At 40.6% G+C, this 19593-nt stretch overlaps 1 protein-coding gene across 4 annotated transcripts in view; it reads left to right on the plus strand.

The window, feature by feature from the left end:
• The window catches only part of CLIC5 (chloride intracellular channel 5), an 86243-nt gene that overhangs the window by 25878 nt on the left and 40772 nt on the right, over window positions 1-19593 (plus strand). Inside the window, exon 1 of one of the 4 annotated variants that reach the window (XM_066180062.1) lies at window positions 1185-1506. The exons of the other annotated variants lie outside the window; for them this stretch is intronic. Within the exon in view, the coding sequence (XP_066036159.1) occupies window positions 1444-1506 (63 nt within the window). The 5' untranslated portion in view covers window positions 1185-1443. Of the gene's footprint in view, window positions 1-1184; window positions 1507-19593 lie in introns of those variants that run through there. 4 annotated transcript variants of the gene reach the window in all.

The raw sequence follows: 19593 nt of genomic DNA on the forward strand, positions 1-19593 counted from the left end.
GGGAAAATTCCACAGAACTTACCCAAAGGGCCACAGAGGTGTTGGCTGTGACTCCTCTGGAGCTGTGTCAAATGCCTAGAGGTCACAGAGAGAACTGGAGATCATCACAGAAGCACACATCTAAGAGCACTTTCAGGAAAGGCGAGTGTTTGATCATGTCAAAACCCTCCCCGAAAGGCTTCTCTGTGTCAGAAGGGGAAGGTAAAACTACTCATGTCTGGCTGCTCGAGCTGCCAACAAACCTGTGAGCCAGAGCTTTGGCAGTCCTGAAACGGGATCGGGGCAGAAGTGCAGGAAGAGGACAGGAGGACACAAAGTCCCTCCAGGCAGGGATGGGGATAAGGAAGAGGTGCCATTTACCCCTTCACCTCTGCCTGCTGTCCCCTCCTGTGCCAGCACTCCCTCCCTTCGTGTCTTTCGGCTGTGTCAGGACTTTCTATAGGTGCCACCTCATGGCTGTTGTGCGGTGCCCTCTGAGTCACGCAAGGAATGCAGGGTGAAGGAAAGGGAGTAGGGATGACAGCAGCACGTCAGCAGCAGGCTAAGGCCCTTGGAACTGTTCTCCCATGCTCCACCCAGCGAATCATTGCTCTCCTGTCCCCGCTCTACAGCCAGCACCCCGAGGGGAACGCTGAGAAATAGTTTTGGGACCCAAACATTCCCATTCCTCTGCTCCTGAGCTCCATCAGCAGTGGTCACATCACAGGTACTTCTCTCACCTGACTGTTCAGTTCTATACCACACACGTGGTGGGGGTTGCTGAGGCAAAGCTCTGCTTTTCTTCCCATTCCTTGATTGATCCAACAGCCAGTGCAAAGGCTCTTTTTCTCTTGCCTTTCTTAACAACAACAATATTAGGATTTTGAACAGCTAGAGGCAGGACAAATACCCTTCAGAAAAGCAGGAAAAAACATCACAGTTGCTTAAAGCAACGAAACCAGCCCTGCTGCAGGACTTCCTTCTTCCCTGTCCCTGGTGCTCCCAGCTGTAGAATAAGGGAGGGAACAACAGAAATGCTGAAAACAGGCAAGAGAAGAATTATTTGCTCAGAGACTGATCCTACCGTAGGTACCAGGAGCTTGTCTCCTCCCCTATGACTTTAACCCCACCCTCTGTTTTTTTATGCTCTGGGCTATTTTGGGCAGGCAGCGAGGGCTGCAGCTCTGACAGATGAGGATCCTGTACCAGAGCACAGCAGCACTTGTTGCTCTGAAGAACTATAGTAACAGAGACTGCTCCTCTGCTGCCTGCCTTTTCTTAATTATTATTCATTTAATAACCTGCAAACTTGTTTACTCCACTGCTTTTGAGCTTTATCACTACAAATGATGTTTTAAGAGCTTCGTGAGAGCGGTTCAGAAGGGAAACTCACACGCCGTGCAGTTGAAACCTCCTTTTGCCACTTAATATCAAGAGATCAGCTGGTAGCCTTGGGAGTGAAAAATGACAGACTCAGTTGCTGCTAATGGGGACGGAAAGGACCCTGAAATTGAGCTCTTTGTGAAGGTAAGTTGTGCTGTGAACTGGACACTGGTGTGACTCTCAGATCGGCTCAGCTTCTACTGAATAATCAAACTTTAATTTTCTGGTGCTGAGCGAAGCGGTGCTGTGACAGCCTGTTATCTCTTGCACGCACGCTCACTCTGCTTTCTTCTTCGTTACATTAGAATTAGGTAATGTTGTGGAGGGAGAGTCAGAGTTCCTGTGTTTTATTGTTAATTCCTTGTGAGTTTGTTCTGTTATTCTTAGCCTGCTGCCTGCAATTTACTGTGTCCGAACTTTAGGCTTGAGGCTGTAGGCTTCAGGTTTTGCTCCATGAATCCTGACTTTCTTTTCCATTTTTGGGAAGAGCTGCGGGGTACCAGGATTCGGCACCTCAGAAGAGGCTGTCAGGTCTGAAATGCTGATGGACCATAAAACAATAAGGATTGAGATAAGCTGTCAGTCTTCTGATTGTTTACAGCAATACTTCCTTTTTTCTTCTAAACCAATAAAAACTAAATCAGTTTTTACTATCGGTTTCCTCAGCCTGAAGCTCAATGTGATTTTCTAGAAGGCTAGCTGAGAACAAAAAGCAATTTAATGGAAGTATAAAAAAATTACTACACCTGTTATGTGGTAGTGATTCAGAATGTTTCAAGTTGTGTATGACTGTGAAACTTTCAAGTTGTGGTCTTGGGCTGTGAAAACCTTACCATTAAAGTCAGTGGCACAGTTGAAACCCATGACACACACAACCTTATTAATAGCAAACTTCGTGCAAACTCTGTCTCAGTGAAGAGCTCAGATTTTTTTGATGTTCAGAGTGTTTTAAAGCCTCTACACGCATTGAGGCTGAAATCCCCTATGCCCATGTAAAACTATGGAATGGCTTGGTTTGGAAGGGACTTAACAGATCATCTTATTCCAATCCCCCTGCCATGGGCACAGGCATCTTCCACCAGACCAGGTTGCTTAAAATCTTGTCCAGCCTGGCCTGGAACGTTTGCAGATGTTTGGTCTCTCTGAGGCTAGTCCATTACTGTAAATCCATTGGATTATTATTAATATGTGGGAGTTACCTCAGACCCTTAGCAAACAGAACACTGAATGATTAGAAAAGCAAATTCCAACCCCTCCCTTCTGTCAAGATGAGGGTATGTAATTACTTTGTACTCCCTGATAGATATTTTGGGCTGTAAGTTGAAATGTCAGCCACATCCATGATGTGTATACATGGCCTCCTCACACATCTTCCAAAACCAGTCAGTTCAGGTGCAGGTGCTGTGACTGAGCCAGCAGTGAGGTTTTTTCCGTAGCAAACAGATTTGACAAGAATTTCAGGTTCATAAATGCCCTGTAGATCCTTTTTACAGAGAACTTAATGTACTAAAATGGACCAGCATGAGTCCATACAGCCAGACACCTCACCTCTTACAAGTTGTTTCTACCAAATTAGTTAAATGGAGATTCTTACGGGCTAAAAAATAGGTTTGTGATGTTGTTTGGCACTCTGTCATCAGTCAAATGTGTGCTGGCATGGAAATCTGTAGCTACTGATTTGTTTTAGTGCTCGCACTCTTTCACTGAGGCTGACACGGATGTTTGTGATATATGGTTCTTTGACTGCATCAGCTGTTAAACTGAAGGTCATTGCCCAGATTCATTGTGTGAAGCTCTGGATCCATATGATACTGGGGAAAATGAACACTGCATTAAACCAAGCCATGCCACCACCTGAAGATTTATAACTCCAGCAAGAACATTTTTAGTAATGTGACTTCCTGCATAATGCATATTACAAAATTGCATAGAGACTCACATAAAACTCAGAGCTGGAACAGAAGAATTAATTGATATCTTCCTGGAGACTTTCCATTTAGGTTGAAAAATTGCAATTCTTGATGTTTTGGAAAGGTGCCATTAATTTAATTAAAAGTTTAAAAGGTTCTACAGTAAAGACCAGAGTATTAAATTATACACCTCAGAAGTTCAAAAATAAAAAGAGAAGAACATCCAAAGGAGAGACAAGCTGAAAGCTGAAAAATAAGAGAATGTAAGAGAATCATGAACAGTTAAAAACTTTTTTGGAGGGTGACTACAAAGATTAGGATATTAGTAAGGGGAGGTAAACAGGAAGGCTGATCCTGCCTGGAAAGAACAGAAAAGTGATAACTTCTGCTGGACAGTGAGGTACAGGGATAAGTGGCAAATGTAAATATCCTGGACCACACTTGATGCAAGTTCTAACAGCAGGGGATGTTGGGATCAATGACCAATTCCTCACTTGATTTTTATAGATGTGATACTTCTCCCAAGGAAAAGAGTTCTGTCCTGCATCCTTGAAAGAACACACAGAAAATACAGTGATAAGTGAGAAAATGTAGGGCACTAGATGTGGCCTAGTGGAAACTGTATCTTCCACAAGCCCCAAAAAACCAGAAAGGGCTGTTTTTCACCAGCCACAGTGTCTCTAATAGAAGCATTTTCTGTGTCAGTTTAAAAAAAGAAAGGTGTTACACAATTGCTCTGTTTCCCATTGCTGTTTGTCAACCAGGAGCTCAGGAGCCTCAGACAGACAAGCAGGGAGCGGGGTTGTAACGAAAAGAGCTGCTCTGTAACCTAATGCAGGTTGGCTCAGGATCTCCTGAGCTGCACAGACAGGCTGGGCACCACCAGGACACAGCTGAGCTGCTGTGGCAGGGACAGGTTAAGTGGTTATCACACCTATTTGTTATCATCCCCATTGATTTCGCTTGTTCTCTAACGGTGCCCTAACCTGGATCTGTGAGGTATTTTGTTTGTGAACAAGCGTTTGTTCTTGCAAGGTGCATGTTTGAGAGCAAACCCCCCAAATCTGGGGCAGGACACAAGGAGAGCGATGGTGGGAGCGGTGAGGTCTGCCGCGGAGGTGGTGCTGTCTTGATCAGATGTGCAGCTTGTGTGAGCAGGCCTTTGCTGAACACTGAAACTCTCCAGCAGCAATTCCCTCTCTAAACTTGTTTGACAGGGAATTGGAGGAGGCTGCCGGAGAGGAGGGTTTGATGCGTGGTGTCACGAGACGCTGGCGGCATCACCGTGGGGAAGGGAGCATCAGGAGGGAGTGCTTGCTCTGTGCTTAACCCAGCTTGTTGTAACTCAGGCTAATTTCAATCCTCTGTGTGCTGGAGAAGCAAAGGGCTTCTGTATAAATGACAACGACACCCTGATGGAAGATATATTTAGCATTTCCTGGCAATCTTGCACCTGTATGTGTGAAGGTAATGACAAAATTGAAATAGTGCTCCTTTTATGTGAAGTAATAAAATTAAAATCCATAAGAGGGGACCACAGGATTTTTTGTGGCTGCTTTCTGTTTGCAATGGAAATAGGTGTTTGTATGTACATTCCTTGCCTTTCAGGATTTGAGTAGAACCTAATATTGAAAGTTACTTTGAAGGGAGATACATTGTACCAATGAAAAATCAAACATGATGCAAAGAAGACTGCGTTTCTCAGAATCCAGTCTAGAAAGCAAACAAAGCCCACAAGTGGACTGAAATACATTTCATTTAAATCTTCCTGCTTTAGAAACACCCTATGACAAGATATATCTTAATCCATATTTCTGATAGTGAAAAGATGGTGATACCATGGTGGTAGGAGAATGTGTGGTAAGCTGGCAGGCAGGTTCTTCTAGAAGGAGTCATTGTTGTGGCACTGATGGATCAATATTAGGGGAATATTCATCGATATCCTGGGCTACATCAAAATCAGAGGGACCAGTCCGTCGGGGGAGGTGATTCTGCCCCTCTGGTCTACTCTTTTGAGACTCCACCTGCACTGCTGCGTCCAGCTCTGGGCTCCTCAGCAGAAGGAAGGTGTGGACCCACAGGAATGAGTCCAGAAGAGGCCACTAAGTTGATCCCAGGACTGGAACACCTCCACTATGAAAACAGCTTGGAGAAGAGAAAACTCCAGGAAAACCTTATAGAACCTTCCAGTACCTAAAGGGGGCTAGAGAGGGACCTTCCACAAGGGCATATAGGATGAAGGGGGATGGCTTTAAGCTAAAGGAGGGTAGGTTTATATTAGATGTTAGGAAGAAATTCTGTGTGTAAGGGTGGTGAGGTCCTGGGACAGGTTGCCCAAAGTTGTTAATCCCTGACAGTGTTCAAGACTGGTCTGGGTGGAGCTCTGAGCAACCTGGTTTTGTGGAAGGTGACCCTGCCCATGGCAGGGGGTTTGGAATGACATGATCTTTAAGGTCCCTTGCAATCCAAACCATTCTGGGAACAGGCGAGCAAGAGCTTTTGCTTAAAAGGTGTAAGGCTTTACTTCTCAAAGTGTTCACCCACAGTCACAATGAACACCTGTCTAGAGAAAATGGGAAGGGGCTGCAAGTGTACAAATCAAAAAAGACCTCAGAGGCCTCCAACTTTCACAGACACTACTTCAGACATTTGACATGTCCCCATCTGCCAGCTGACTGGGTCCCTTAGGATTATGTCTGAAAGTGATAGCAAGATTTTGTACCAAACTTACTGTTCTGAATGAATGGGTCAGTCCGAGAGTCTGGCTGCCAGGACAGAGCAAACAACAGTGGGCTCCATCAAAGTCCCAGGGGCTGCTGCTCTCTGGAAGGTGTTGCTGCCCCTCTTATGGACACAATTATCGCAGAAATTATCTCAAGGAGGAGCAAGATGGTTTGTTTTTTGTGTGTTTGGGTTTTTGGTTTGTATGGGGTTTTTTTGGTTGGTTGGGTTTTTTGCTGTTTTGTTTTGTTATTCTGGCTTTTTTTTTTTTTTTTTTTTTTTTTTTTTTTTTTTTTTTTGTGCATTTTCTGGATTTTTTAAAAGTTATTTCTGCTGAAGGGTTATTTCAAGCCATCCTGGGTTTGGATTTTGGTGAAATGTTGTCACATAGCCTGACAGGAAGATATAAATAAAAGTGTTATACCTGTTACAAGCAATCATTCCCCACTGTTAAGGCTTTTGTGGTTTTAATATAGGAAAGTCACTCTGATAAGAAAACTGATTTCAGTTTCAGAATTTCAGGTTATCACAATCAGTATTTGCTTTGCAAATGGAGAGATAACTTGATAGGAACCGTTTAACCCTTTATAACAAAATAGGCTCTGCAGTGTGTTTGATTCATAGACTGCCCTCAAAAAGCTTTTTTTACTGATGATTAAAAATCAGAATCAGATCTGGTAGGCTCTAAGTTCATCTTTTTTTCTTGAGAAGTGTGGCTATTTCCTGGGTATTACGAGCTCAGCTTGGCTTTCATACAAAATCATTCCTATGTTTAGCTGAACTTTCTAGATAAAGAGGAAATAACAAAGATAAAAAAAGCAAAAGGAAGAATAATGATACTGAAACATCTGGTCCAACCTGTCTGGTGCTTCAAGACTGACAATAACATTTTTTTGTTGCCAAGCCTTTCACGTTTTGAAGGAGCCACAACCATCCTACAAAGCAGATGTGTACAGTGTGTGCAATCTCTGACATTTTCCAGCTGTCACCCTGGAAGTGGTGGGAGCACAGGGTTTACTGTGTATCCTGAATTTTTACTTTTTGGAGCTGCCAAGAAGGTGACGGCCGCCATGGTTTGTGTCTCTTCAGACTGCTTTTGGTGAGGCAGTGCATGATCAGCAGCCTGAGTCTCTTCTTCTAGTGTCCTGACCTTGTGCTTTGGTATTAAGGTAACAAAATTTACAAGGTTTACCAGTAGTCTGGACACCAGGAAGGAAAATAATTTTACTAGATTTGTAAAACATCTCTAAATGAGTTTTGAAAGTTCTATGCAGAGGGACTTGAGTGTTTCAGTGTTGTGATTCTGCTAAGACCTTGTCAAATCAATAACAACTCCATTTCTAACCCACCTAAATCAGGGAAATGCTATCTGGACTGATCATTGCTTGTCTGGTGTTTTTTTTAAATTATTATTATTATTAAACATTTTCAATAAAATAATTTAAAAATAGAGGAAAAACATCCATCTTGCCAATAATTAATTTTGGTTTAAAATTTCATCTAAAAACCAAAAATCAATAAATTGCCGTAAAACCACCTAGCAAATGTTTTAGAATTACAAGTTGCTTGTTTTCCCTTGTGATGAAAAAACCCCAATACTTAAGAGAGGCTTTAGCCTGAGTTATACAATCCAGCATCTGTGTGTCTGTGTTTCTGTTATGTCTTCTGAGCATTTGCAGGTTTTGTTTTTTTGTCAAGACAAGGGCCTCGTTGGTGGGAATATTAGAGACAGGCAGTAAGTTGTTTAAGCAGGCCAAGTTTATAAAGTGACTTGGCAGGGATATATTCACTATCCCTGCCACCTTGAACCTAGTCTGGAATGTTTGTAGGACGGCCTGGGAAATTTGCTCTCAAGTTAAGAAGGGATTTTCAGCTGTGTCTCCTGCCTAAGTTCATGGTTTCATCCTTAGTTTATGGTTAAAATGAACGATACCCTGATCTGCCATGGTTTGGGGTCTTTCCTCTATTAACAGCTGTGACTACTTGCTTTTTATTAAACTTGATGCTATTGATATACATGGTTATTTTGATCAAAACATCTGATTAAAATGAAACATATTCCAGTATTTTGCTGAAAATGCATACCTTCTTTACATGCCTTTATAAATGGGATTAGTTCAAATAAATAAGAATTCAGAAACATTCAGCTTGGGTCATGGCCACAAAAGAGAGTCAGTTTTGTACTGCTGAGTTCAGTGGCAGGAGAACTAGGCCTGCCTAAGTGTATTTCAGATCTTGTTTAAACTCCACTTGCTAGCTCCTTCCATTCCATTTTTTTTCAGCTTTTCTGAGCCGCACAGTCAAACTGGGTAAACACTGTGTTTTAATTTTACCGTGAAGAACTGATGATATTTGTAATTATTATTGCTGATACTTAGAGCACCCAGAGCACACTGGTGGCTATTTCTATGTTTAGCTTCAGGTTGCTCTTTTTCCACTCCTGGCAGATCCCATCTTGTCAGGCTCACAGGTTGTTGTGTCGTGGTTCAGCAGTGACAGTGAAGCTCCAGTGTCCTCAGGAAACTTTTATTGGCAATACATGGCTCTGCTGAGGCTAATCCAGAACAGCAAATGTCACCAGGATCGTTTGACATAACATCCCAAAAATACACCGGGACCCTTTCCAAGGGAACCAGCAGGAAGTACGTCTGCCCATGCTCCAGGATTTAATGTTGGTATCAGTCCACCTGCCTATGTCAAATAGAGTTTAATGGAAGGCTGTGTAAGGATTGTTTAGGAGAACACATTGACCATCACAGCAACAATATCACTTAGTTCTTGTGTGGCACATAATTCCTCAAAATGTGGCAGATATGAGCAAAATAATCCCAGCAGTGCTGCAAAAAGGTAACAGAAACAATATTTTGTTAGTAGTATTTTCATTTTTCAGCTAGGAGCTCTGGTAGGTTTTTCAAATTACTCCTTTTTAACAGAGTCAGGCAGAAATTAAAGAGCTATGCCTTTATGTGTTAGTTTTATGCATGAATAATAAAAGGTTTCAGTGATAAACTTTTTTTTTTTTTTTTAGCTAAAGTTGACTTAAAGTCAGGGAGAATCAGTTGGGATAAGGAAGGGTTTGGTTTTGTGCTGGATTCAACTTATAAATCTTACATGATGCAGGAAATCAGAGCAGGTACCTAAAGTGCTATAGTAGGTACTTTGTAAATACCTTGAAGTGATTTGTTTGACACAGTAAAATTTTATGTGGAAGCTTCCTTATTCCCTTTCCTTCCTTGTCTCTTGTTCTCCCCATTTTTTTGCACTTCTATGTTGCTGACATGCAGTAAAACTCATCTAGATGGGGTAGCAGGAATATATATGTTCATCTGGAGCTATGAGTTAAAAAAATCTGGTTTTTGTACAACTGAGGAGTTTAATCAGCATCAGGTATTCCTGGCATGATTTTTTATATTAAACTTAAGACTTGGAAATTATTACAGTGGAACAAAAGTAATTCAAACTGCATCCAGCTGTGTTTTGCAGTTCCAAAGCCAGTAATTTTATCTAATAATATCTAAGGGTGGAACTTAATCTAACTGATTGCATTTACAACATGTCATTGCTGTTTGTTACTTAATTTGATTGCCAGTACACACATAAATGTAGAATGAGTCCATATGAAATTTTTTTCTGTCTCTCCTAAATTTAAAGATTCTTTGTAAATGAGTATTACTGTGTCCCTCTCAAGAATAATTTCATTACTTATTTTTCAAAGTGTTTATGATTTTACTCTTCTATATGTATCTATATTTTATTACTGGTGATGTTCACTGGCTGAAGTGATCTTCCATGATTTAACACATATTCTTCTTTGATTCACTGACTCTGATGCACCACAGAAATGTCATGGGTACAGTGTCATAAGAGGAGATGTGCTCACAAAAGGGATTGGATCACAAAGCCCCTGACATACAGTTCTCTAACACACCATGGAAAAGCCTTGCCATATTAAAATGACCCCACTGTTGTCAAAATCCAAAACAACTTTTTTTTTGATGTTCCATTCTATGTAAAAATGAGCACTTCAGCACTTTATCTTATAGAAAGCAGTAAAATAACTCCCACCATTCAAACCCTCTGATTTTTATTATTTTTTCTAATCAGACTGTGAAAATGTCCTGCAATGCAAATTTTACATTTTAAGCTCAGTAATATTCCCAGGTTTTGACCCAAATTCTTTGCAGGATTTCTTTACTTTTGTACTTTTCCGCCTCCTTCAGTGACCCAAGGCAAGTTTTTCAGGCTTTCCTCACCTTGGTAAAATGCTGATACTAGTCCTTCTGTGCCAAGTTCATGCACATGTGTTGCATCTTTTGTAGGATCAACTTCTCTGCTTTTCCTGCTTGTTCTCACACAAACAGACTCATAAATTTATACCAGTCTTGTAATCCCCATGATTTCTCTGTTGGTCCCCAAAGTAGTCTGGTTATTTCTTGAGAGATATTGTATATCTGGAGCTCAAGGGCTTCTCCAATTTTTGCCCCTGTGCAGCTAATTTCCAAATTGAAATAATTGAAATAACTAATTTTTATGTATTTCTGGCAACCCTTCATAAAACTAAAATAAAGTCCTAATTTAAATGCATTTCAGGAGAGCTGTGTTGCATTAATGCATCTGTAGGACAGTAGGAGTTGAAACTCTCCCTGCTATAGCTACTCTGGTGTAAAGGACATTATATTAAGGATAAAGGTGCTCTGAAGGTGACAAATTGCTCTTCTAAATCCTCATCTTGATAGATGCTAATTTTGTGTGCAATGCAGATGACAAAGCCCATGGCATTCACCTGTATGTGCTTGCTGCAAAAGGTAATTAAAATGCTCAAGGCCTAATATTCAAGGCTGAAATGGATTTTCATGTACTTTAAATTCTATAAAATTTGCAAGGATATTATATGGGAATAGTAATTTTCCCCCCTTCTTTATGTAAATCCTGCTGTAGAAAAGCCATTTCTTAACTATTTCTTTTGCTTCTCTTGTATTTCATAGAATCATAGAATGGTTTGGGTTGGAAGGGACCTTAAAGATCATGTAATTCCACTCCCCTGCCATGGGCAAGTACACCTTCCAGAGACCAGATTGCTCAGAGCCTCATCCAGCCTAACCTTTAATACTTTCAGGAATGGAGCATCCACAACTTCTCTAGCCATTTTTTTTTTCCTTTGCCTAAGAAAAACATATCATGACTCAGTTCACTATTCAACAGTATCTCAGGTGTTAAAACCTGTTCATGATTCTGGGAATGGGGTTTATTCACAGAGGAAATTTGCTTGATTTAGGTATGGCTTTAGTTTCTGTTTCTCTTAATCAAGAAAATGCCAAAGCAGTTTTTTTAAAAAAAAACCAAAAAAACAAAACAAAACAAAACAAAAACCAAACAAAACAAAACAAAAAAACCCAAAAAACTTCTGCTGCTGGTAAAGACAAAAGTGTAATGCTCTACTTCTTGGAAAAGGGCTCATCACCTCCAAAGAGACTGTGCTGCTGCAGGCTCACAGTGGAGTTCCAAGTGTGATGAGCCAGTTCTTGTATGTTCCATCTCCAAAAACATCTGACAACTGAGTTCAGCAACTGTCTGTATTCAGAAAACACTGTTTAGCATCAGTTTTAAATGTTCAAAAGATGGATTTTTTTGAGAAAGTGTTGGGGTTTGTTTTTTTAATTCTTAGTAGTAAAACACACAGTGACACTAGAAATTCTCCAAACTTCCTAGGTCCTGATAGCAATTGAGCATCCTTAGATTCCAGCTCTGCAAAGGGGGCTATGCAGGCTGCTCTGTGCTTTGGCAGCCACCTCTGAACATGATTCTCTTTGCAAAACCATTCCCTGAGGTAAAAAATAAATACAGATGCCTTTTTATAGCATTTTCATAACACAATCGTGGTCAGTACTTTACAGGTGGAGGAGCTGAGAAGTCATGGCCTTGTGCAAGGAGGGCCCTCATGAACTTCACCTTGGTCCTGTGCTCTGTCCTTTAGTCACAGTTCTTGTGTCCTTTGGGTTTTGTACAGCACTTAGCGTGACTGATTCAGTGTTCATGTGCCACTCAGGCTTAGTAATTCACAGTAAATAGCCCAATAACCAACAAACAAATCATTCTAATCCCTGCTGTGCATTTTTACTTTCTCTTTTTACTGCTGCTATTAGTAGGGATGGGTCGAGGTTTAGAATATCTTTTGACTGGCTATTTTAAACATCACAGAGAGCTTATGTGTGTTAGGACACTGGAAAAGAAGCAGAGAAGAATAATTTTAAGGCTTAAAAATTACTTAAGATTGCCATCCTGAAGGCATCCTTTCTCCTTCAATTAAAAGAGCAAACATCATTTGACTGCAATATTAAATATATCTGTGGGATCTTTTTCATACAGTGGTAAGAAGTATAACAAGACAGAGAATCACTGAATGGTTTGAGTTGGAATGGGCTGTCTACTTCCAATCCCTCTGCCATGGGCAGGGATACCTTCCACTAGACCAGGTTGCTCCGAGCCCCATCCAAACTGGCCTTGATTGCTTCCAGGGATGGGGAATTTACAACTTCTCTGTGCAACATATTAATAGTTACGGACAAATGCAGTCAGATTAGGAGTAGGCTTAATAGTAATTGTTGGAACGAACCACCAAAGAAGTCATGACCTATCTGCCTCTGGTTCAGATCAAGACTAGATGTTCTTTAATGAAGCACACATAGTTAAGGACAATAAAGGAATAAACATGCCAGAAAATCTGCAAACCAGCAGGGCATTGCTATGGAGAAGGTCTTGACAAAGCAGAACAGAGCTTGATTGAAGCGCAGAAGGAATCTTTGCTTTCTGTGTCTCTGAATGGCAGCACAAATTTAGTTGAGGCCAGTCTGACAGAAATGATGCTAAGAGGCTGCTTTCGTATCCTGGGTGTGATAATGGAATGTGATTAATTTAGGTGCTGGTTAAACATGGGATTGCTTATCTTATATGCTTATCGTGCCTGGTTATGCAAGAGCCAGACTTTGGAAGGGCCTCCAAAGGCTGAGCAGGCTAGTGCTGTGTCAGTACAGGTCAGACCTTGAAGATGAGATGAGGAAGAGCTAAACTTGGAGATACAAGAGTGGAATTCCCTTTCTGTCTGTCATTGCCTAAGTCATGACTCAGCCCTGTGCCTTGGCTTCACTCTCTGTGAAATGTTTGCTCCAACATCCATTTTCATATCTATTTAGTCCAGTTGCATGTCCAGATAAAGTTTCCCTCTTTTCCCATTATACAGATGAGTGACTGTAAAAGCTTCCCAATCATCGTGGTTAACTCCTGACGAAATACTGAATTAATTTTCAGATTGGGCTGGTGCTTCTCTCTATGGATTGCCAAGCTTGTCCTCCTCACGACATTTTAACACCCAAATAAACCCCCAAATGAACCTTGACATCCAGGGCATGTAGCTATTGTTCTCTGTGCTGGTGCATGCCTGTACCTGTGTATTGTTCCAAATGAGTGGAAATCAGAGAAAGCAGCCCTGATGGATCATTGCTATTGTTGCCAGTGTTTTTCTAGATTGTGACTCAATTTGTGTGGGTCAACAGGCACGTTGTGTTACTGCTTTCCTTTTGCTTTTAGCTGCTGAATGGGCAACTTCAAACAGATGCAAATGCATATCATGGGGGGAAATTATTTTCTTTCAGTGCCCTGTGTTTTGTGATGAGCCATTGCTGCTGATTCAGTGTGCAAATGGAGACCTGTTTTGCTTGTTTACTTTATTTGTAGTACTTTTTTAAAAAGCTCTTCCTGAATGAAGGGGGATTGAATAATGGAATATTCTTGCAGGTTCTAGGTTCTCTCAGAATGGCAGTTTTAGTGGTTTTCCTGTGCTTAGTTCTTTTCAATGCCCAGGACACACCAAGAGGATCCAGTGCAACAGTGCCCTTAATTAAGTCTATATTAAGTCTTCAATTGACATTTGGTTCATTTTAATTCACTTTTCATTCCGACTGTTGACTCACCCATGCAGTTTGACAAGGAATTCTATTTTGCCCTTTCTTGTACCGAGATGTGCTGAATTTGAAGTTTTGGTTTTGTTTTCCTTTTTCAAACAGTACTTCTGAGTCTCACAGTTAAGCTCTAGATCCAGTCCTAGGGCTAGGTCTTGATGGAGGTTCAAAAATTATGTTTTCTCTGCATGAAACACCCTTTACTCAGCCTGGTCCAAGGAGCTCCTCAGAATGCATGAATTTAATCTTCTCTTGCATCTTTCAATTCCATATTTACAAATCTTCAGTGACATGTTTCTATAAACACTCTGTAAGTCTTCTTGCTATGTAGTCTCTAATAAAGGCAGCTGGACATGGATGTGGGAAGACTTTTTTCAGAGTGGGAAGCATCCACTGCCCATCCTGGCTCGCTGGCACCAGCAGCCCTATGACTTGTTCTTGTGGGAACACTTCATTCTCTTACTGAGCATAATCTCTGCTCAATGGCCTCATGAGGTCCAGAGTTTATCTCAAAAGAGATGATTCAACATTAATAAATGTTAAAAATGCTGACTGTAGACAGCTCCTCGGGTCCAACCTTGAAGAGCTGGAGAGGGATGTGGCCAAGATGGTGACTTTGAAGAAGTTATGTAACTTTTATATTAAGTTGTATGTATTTTTATAAAGTTATATAAACTTTATGAAGTTATAATTAGTCCCATGACATCTCTTTCACTCTTGGCACCAAGGATTATTAATTTTTTAGATTAGTAAAAATTATTTGAATATTTATTTAACGTTTATTGAAAGCCATATCCAGAGTCTTTGAAAGTGAGTGCAGTGTTAGTACTAATCACCTTGTGCCATGCTGCCAGAAAGACGGATTTTGTACTAACAGATGCTTAGCTTTTCATTGGAAGTGTGAAATTATAGGATTTCTCTTGTTATTTTTGGAAGACCACCCATGTGAGCTTGACATTTTACAATAATAGGGAAAAAAAATCTCCATCTTAGAAAGAATTGTAAGTAAAGATAAAAAGAAAAATAGCTTATTTTCAGATCTTATTCAGGTACTTGAGGAAAATTTGGCCCAGCTGTACACAAATGTATAGAAAATGTTCAGAAATTCGCTTGCTAACTGCTGGTTTCCCAATTACCTGATTAACCTGGATTATCTCCAGAGAAGGTGGCACTTTCTTGTGAATTTACCAATACATGGGCGAGGAGATTTAGAGGGCATGACTCTTCTGTCTCACTCCACTTCCACCATATCGAAAATCCACCATATTGTTTAATTTGAATGTAGCAGCTGGGTGACAGTGGCAGAGAAGCAGAGTGGAGAGCCAGGGAAAGGGATGGGAGCTGGGGGCAGATCTCAGGGCTGTCACCAAATCGGTGGTGAAGCCAGGGAATGGGGAATGTGCCTGAAAGGTGAGGGGCACAAAATGAAATAAAATCAACAAAGTGATTGTTTTCTTGTGGGGGGAAGAGTGTAAGCAAGAGACATTTTGGGAAGAAGGCTACTGATTGCTTCTGAGAAAGCTGTGAGAGGAAAGAACAGGCTGGAGAAGAGTTTTGCCGTACAACCATGCTGGGATCACTGCTGGTCTTTTTGGAGGGTGCTCAACTTAGAGCATGAGGGACTTAGGAGTGAAAAGAGTTAAAAAAAAAAAAAAAAAAAAAAGAAAGAAAGATGATATTTGGAATTGGCAGCATGATCAAAGATCCCAGAAACAAAAGGACAGTAAGAGGTGAAGAGGTGCTAGAGAAAGTGCAGTTTGGGTTGTTTGTTTTTGTTTTTGTTTTTTTTTTTTTCTTTTTTTTTTTTTTTCCCATGCTGTATAACAGGATAAAATGAAATCAGAAGAAATTCACTCTGAGCATCAAGTCAAAATTTGTTTTGAGAAAATTGTCAAAACTCTTTGCTATGGGAAGTTTTAAAGCATTTCAAACTGACCGAAACAGTGCAGACACAGGAGTTTAAGAAGTCAGCCTGCATTGAGATACTGAGTAAACAAGAAATATGTTCCAAACTCCTCTCATTGATCTGTTTTTTCTGTTTACAACATTTATCATACATTAATTTCAGAAGCAAAAAAATTTTGTAAATTTTACTTTTACTAATAAACACACTAATTCAAAATTTCTCAGTAGCTTTTAGGAAAAGCATCCTAAAAGGATGCTTTAGGAAAGCATCACTGCTAATTTTCTCCATAATTTGGTATTGAATGCACAAATTGTTTTGCTTTTAGGTAAGTCCAAAGGAATATTTACTTGGTGTTTGTGTCTGTGCCTTAGATTCTTGTTTTCACTGCAGGTAGTTCCATTTATAAATTCAGAGCTCATTCGCTGTTTCTTGTCTAATGAAATATTCAGAGGGAGTGGCATCAGAAAAGACTGCCTTGTAGTGCCACATCCCTCTAATGGCTAAATACAACTGCGTGTCTGTGTAGAAAATCAGATTAACAAATACAGCAAGGAAGAATATATTAAAAGTGAAAAAAAATCCCCTCAATACCGAACTCTAATTATTTCTCTGTGAGTAGCTGGAAACCAGAAAATTTATTTATAAGGCATTTTTATTCTCAGGGCATTAAGGCTCGTTCCAAATACCAGTAATATTGTATCAATAGTAAGTTTATTAAATAGAGTGATTGTGGGTTGCATTTGGAAGTCACACCGAGGTGCAAACATCAAACCAAAGACTGGTTTGGGCCAGTGGTTTGCTGGTCCTTTGCAGCACAGCTTGATCTGCTTTCGGTGGAAGTCAGAAATACTCATCACATGTTGGGATGGAGCTTCCCCCTGCAGGGCTGTGAACTTTGGAGATGCAAAAGGAGAGGGGAGGGCCTGGTCCTGTCCACTCTGGGACACCTCCTGAGGGCTGTCAATTGCTCTTTTAACCCATTCAGAGTCACAGAGGAACAGTATTTATATGATGTTAATAAGGTACAAAATGAGACCCCTGAGGACACTTTATGGGATCAGCTGATAATGGTAAATGCCCTTATCAGCAACACCCACCATCCAGAACTTTATTTGCAGTGCCTGCAAGTGACTCTCTTTTCTACGACTGCAAATAAAGTCATGGAATTTCAATAAATAATTCAGCCCTGGATCTTATTTCAGGTTCAGCGTTGACTTTCAGCACCTGGCTGCTGTTATTATTTGTTAGTCTGATATGCTGCTTAGAGGCATGGAAATTTGGCTGCTATTCACCAACATTTGCAGAATATGCTGTGTGACCAGATTACTACCCCTGGCTCAGAGATTTTTAACAGACATCCAAATTCCAGATGTGCCAGATTTAATTCTTAAAAGACAAACATGAATGATTCTGGTACTGTAATGGGAACTCTGCATGGATCTTGCTTTGGAGAAACAACTCCTGTATTTGCACCTGATCTCCACTAGAAACAGGAATAATTTGGCTGGCATTTGCATTGCCTATGACACCTTTTGACACTGATCTATCTCTCATTTTATTTTCTGCATCTTCCCCAAGGGGAAATGATTTTTTTTTTTTTTTTTTTGGTGTATAATTAGCTCTCAGGATATGGAATCATCAATATCTGAAAGTATGAAAATTGGTGCTTTGGGGATTGCTAAATAAGAGTTATTCACAAATACTTTCTTCAGAACACTTGTGGTTTTAATAATTCATTAGGAAGAAACTAGTGAATCCAAAATATGACTCCATTTTCATTGAAGTCAGTGGAAAATTTAGTGGGAATATTTTGTGTGAATACTGACTGTTATGGAATTAGATAAGGGTCATTGTCACAGAATCACAGAATATTTTGAGTTGGAAGGGGCATTTCAAAGGTCAGGCTGATCCCCCTGCAGTAATCAGGAATGTCTTTAGATCAGTTTGCTGAGAGCCTTGTCAAGCCTGACCTTGAATGTTTCCAGGGATGGGGTGTCCACCAACTACTCCATTAGAATATAAGACATTAATGGGTGTGGCACCTAAAGGCAAAAGCCCTAATAAAATCCTGCAGGCTTATCTTCCAAAATGAAGAAGCTGCATTACGGATATGCAGAGCATGAACAGGAACTGGTATCAATACCTTGCAGAACAAGATCCCTCCAGTATCTGAAGGAATCCAATGAGAAGGATGGAGAGAAAATATTTACAAGAGCCTGGAGTAACAGGACAAGGGGGGATGGCTTAAAACTGAAAGAGAGCAGGTTTAGGTTGGATATTAGGAAGAAATTCTTCATGGTGAGGGTGGTGAGGCCCTGGCACAGGTTGCCCAGAGAAGCTATGGCTGCCCCATCCCTGGAAGTGTCCAAGGCCAGGTCAGATGCAGCTTTGGAGCAACCTGTTCTAGTGGAAGATGTCCCTGTCCATGGCAGAGAGGTTAGAAAATAGATGATCTTTAAGGTCCTTTACAACCAGAACCACTATGAATCTAAGCTTATTTGTCTTAAAAAAAAGGATTTGTGACTTTCTTGTCACAAGAATCTTGTTTTTCTTGACTTACTTCTTCCTATGAGATACACCATTGTATCCAAAACAACCAACAGTAGCTGATGCTTCAGCATCTCTATCGAATTTTACTAAAATCATGACAATTTTATAAATACTGCTGTGTCCTGACTCCCCGAATCTAATCACTAAGGTTCCTTCCAGTACTTGAACCCACGTGCATAAATACAACTGATAGATAAGAAAAAAAAGATGGCAAGTATAAGTGACGTGACGAGTTAGGTACCTTTTGGAAAAGCCCAGAAATGGGATGTTGACTTCCCTGAACGCGAGAGCTGCTCCCTGCAATGCAAACAGGCAACGCTAGAGGGGATTTTACTACCACTCTATGTGAGACATGTGCCTCTCCCAAAAACCCTTCCAAAACACATGTTCTAGTTCAGCCACAAGATGTTGGCTACAGGCTGAGTGAAATCTATGTTTGTATGATGCAAAATGTCAGGAAAGATTATGATAATTGTCCCCTCTGGCCATGAAACCTCTGAGTGAAATTCCGGTCCCGTCAAAGTCACAGGCAAAATTGCCATTGATTTCACTGTGGCCAGACTTCATCCTGTGCAGGTCGGAGAGAAGCAAAAGTCTGTGCCACCAAGCATCCAGCACTGGCAGCAGGAGCAGCTTTATTGTCAGTCACTAATATGGACTGCTAAAAAGGTTTTTTTAAAACATCCTATTCCCCCTCTCCGCTCTGCAGCAGGATGACATAAATCAAGACCAGTTTTACTGGCTTCTTTGGATTTCTTCAAAGCCTCCACTGGATGTAGATTACACAACCTCCTTACAAAGTCTGCTTTCTGTTTCATTAGTCCTATAATTACACTAGGGGTTTTTTCCCTCCTAAATGTTTATTGTTGCAAATTGAACAAAATACTTAATCCCATCCTCTGTGGGCATGAACAACAATGGATCATTATCCTCTTTGTGAAGCAGTCTTTCACATGCTTGAGGACTGTTATGTTGTAGTAGAACATGTGTACATCTCATTAGCTTGTTGCTGTTTCCTGTAGAAGCACAGACTGATGATTCACATTGTGATTTACGTAAAACCTCCTTCGCTTTGCTCTCACCAGCTATTCCCCATCCTGCATTTTGTATGTTACATTTTGTTTTTCTCACGTCTTACACCTGGAGGTTTATTTTGCTGAATTTCATTTAAGTGATTTCAGACACTTTG

Source organism: Chamaea fasciata, unplaced genomic scaffold, assembly GCF_029207755.1.
Source record: "Chamaea fasciata isolate MVZ Bird 193981 ecotype frontalis unplaced genomic scaffold, bChaFas1.0.hap1 SCAF_3, whole genome shotgun sequence".
Taxonomy (NCBI): Eukaryota; Metazoa; Chordata; class Aves; order Passeriformes; family Sylviidae; genus Chamaea; species Chamaea fasciata.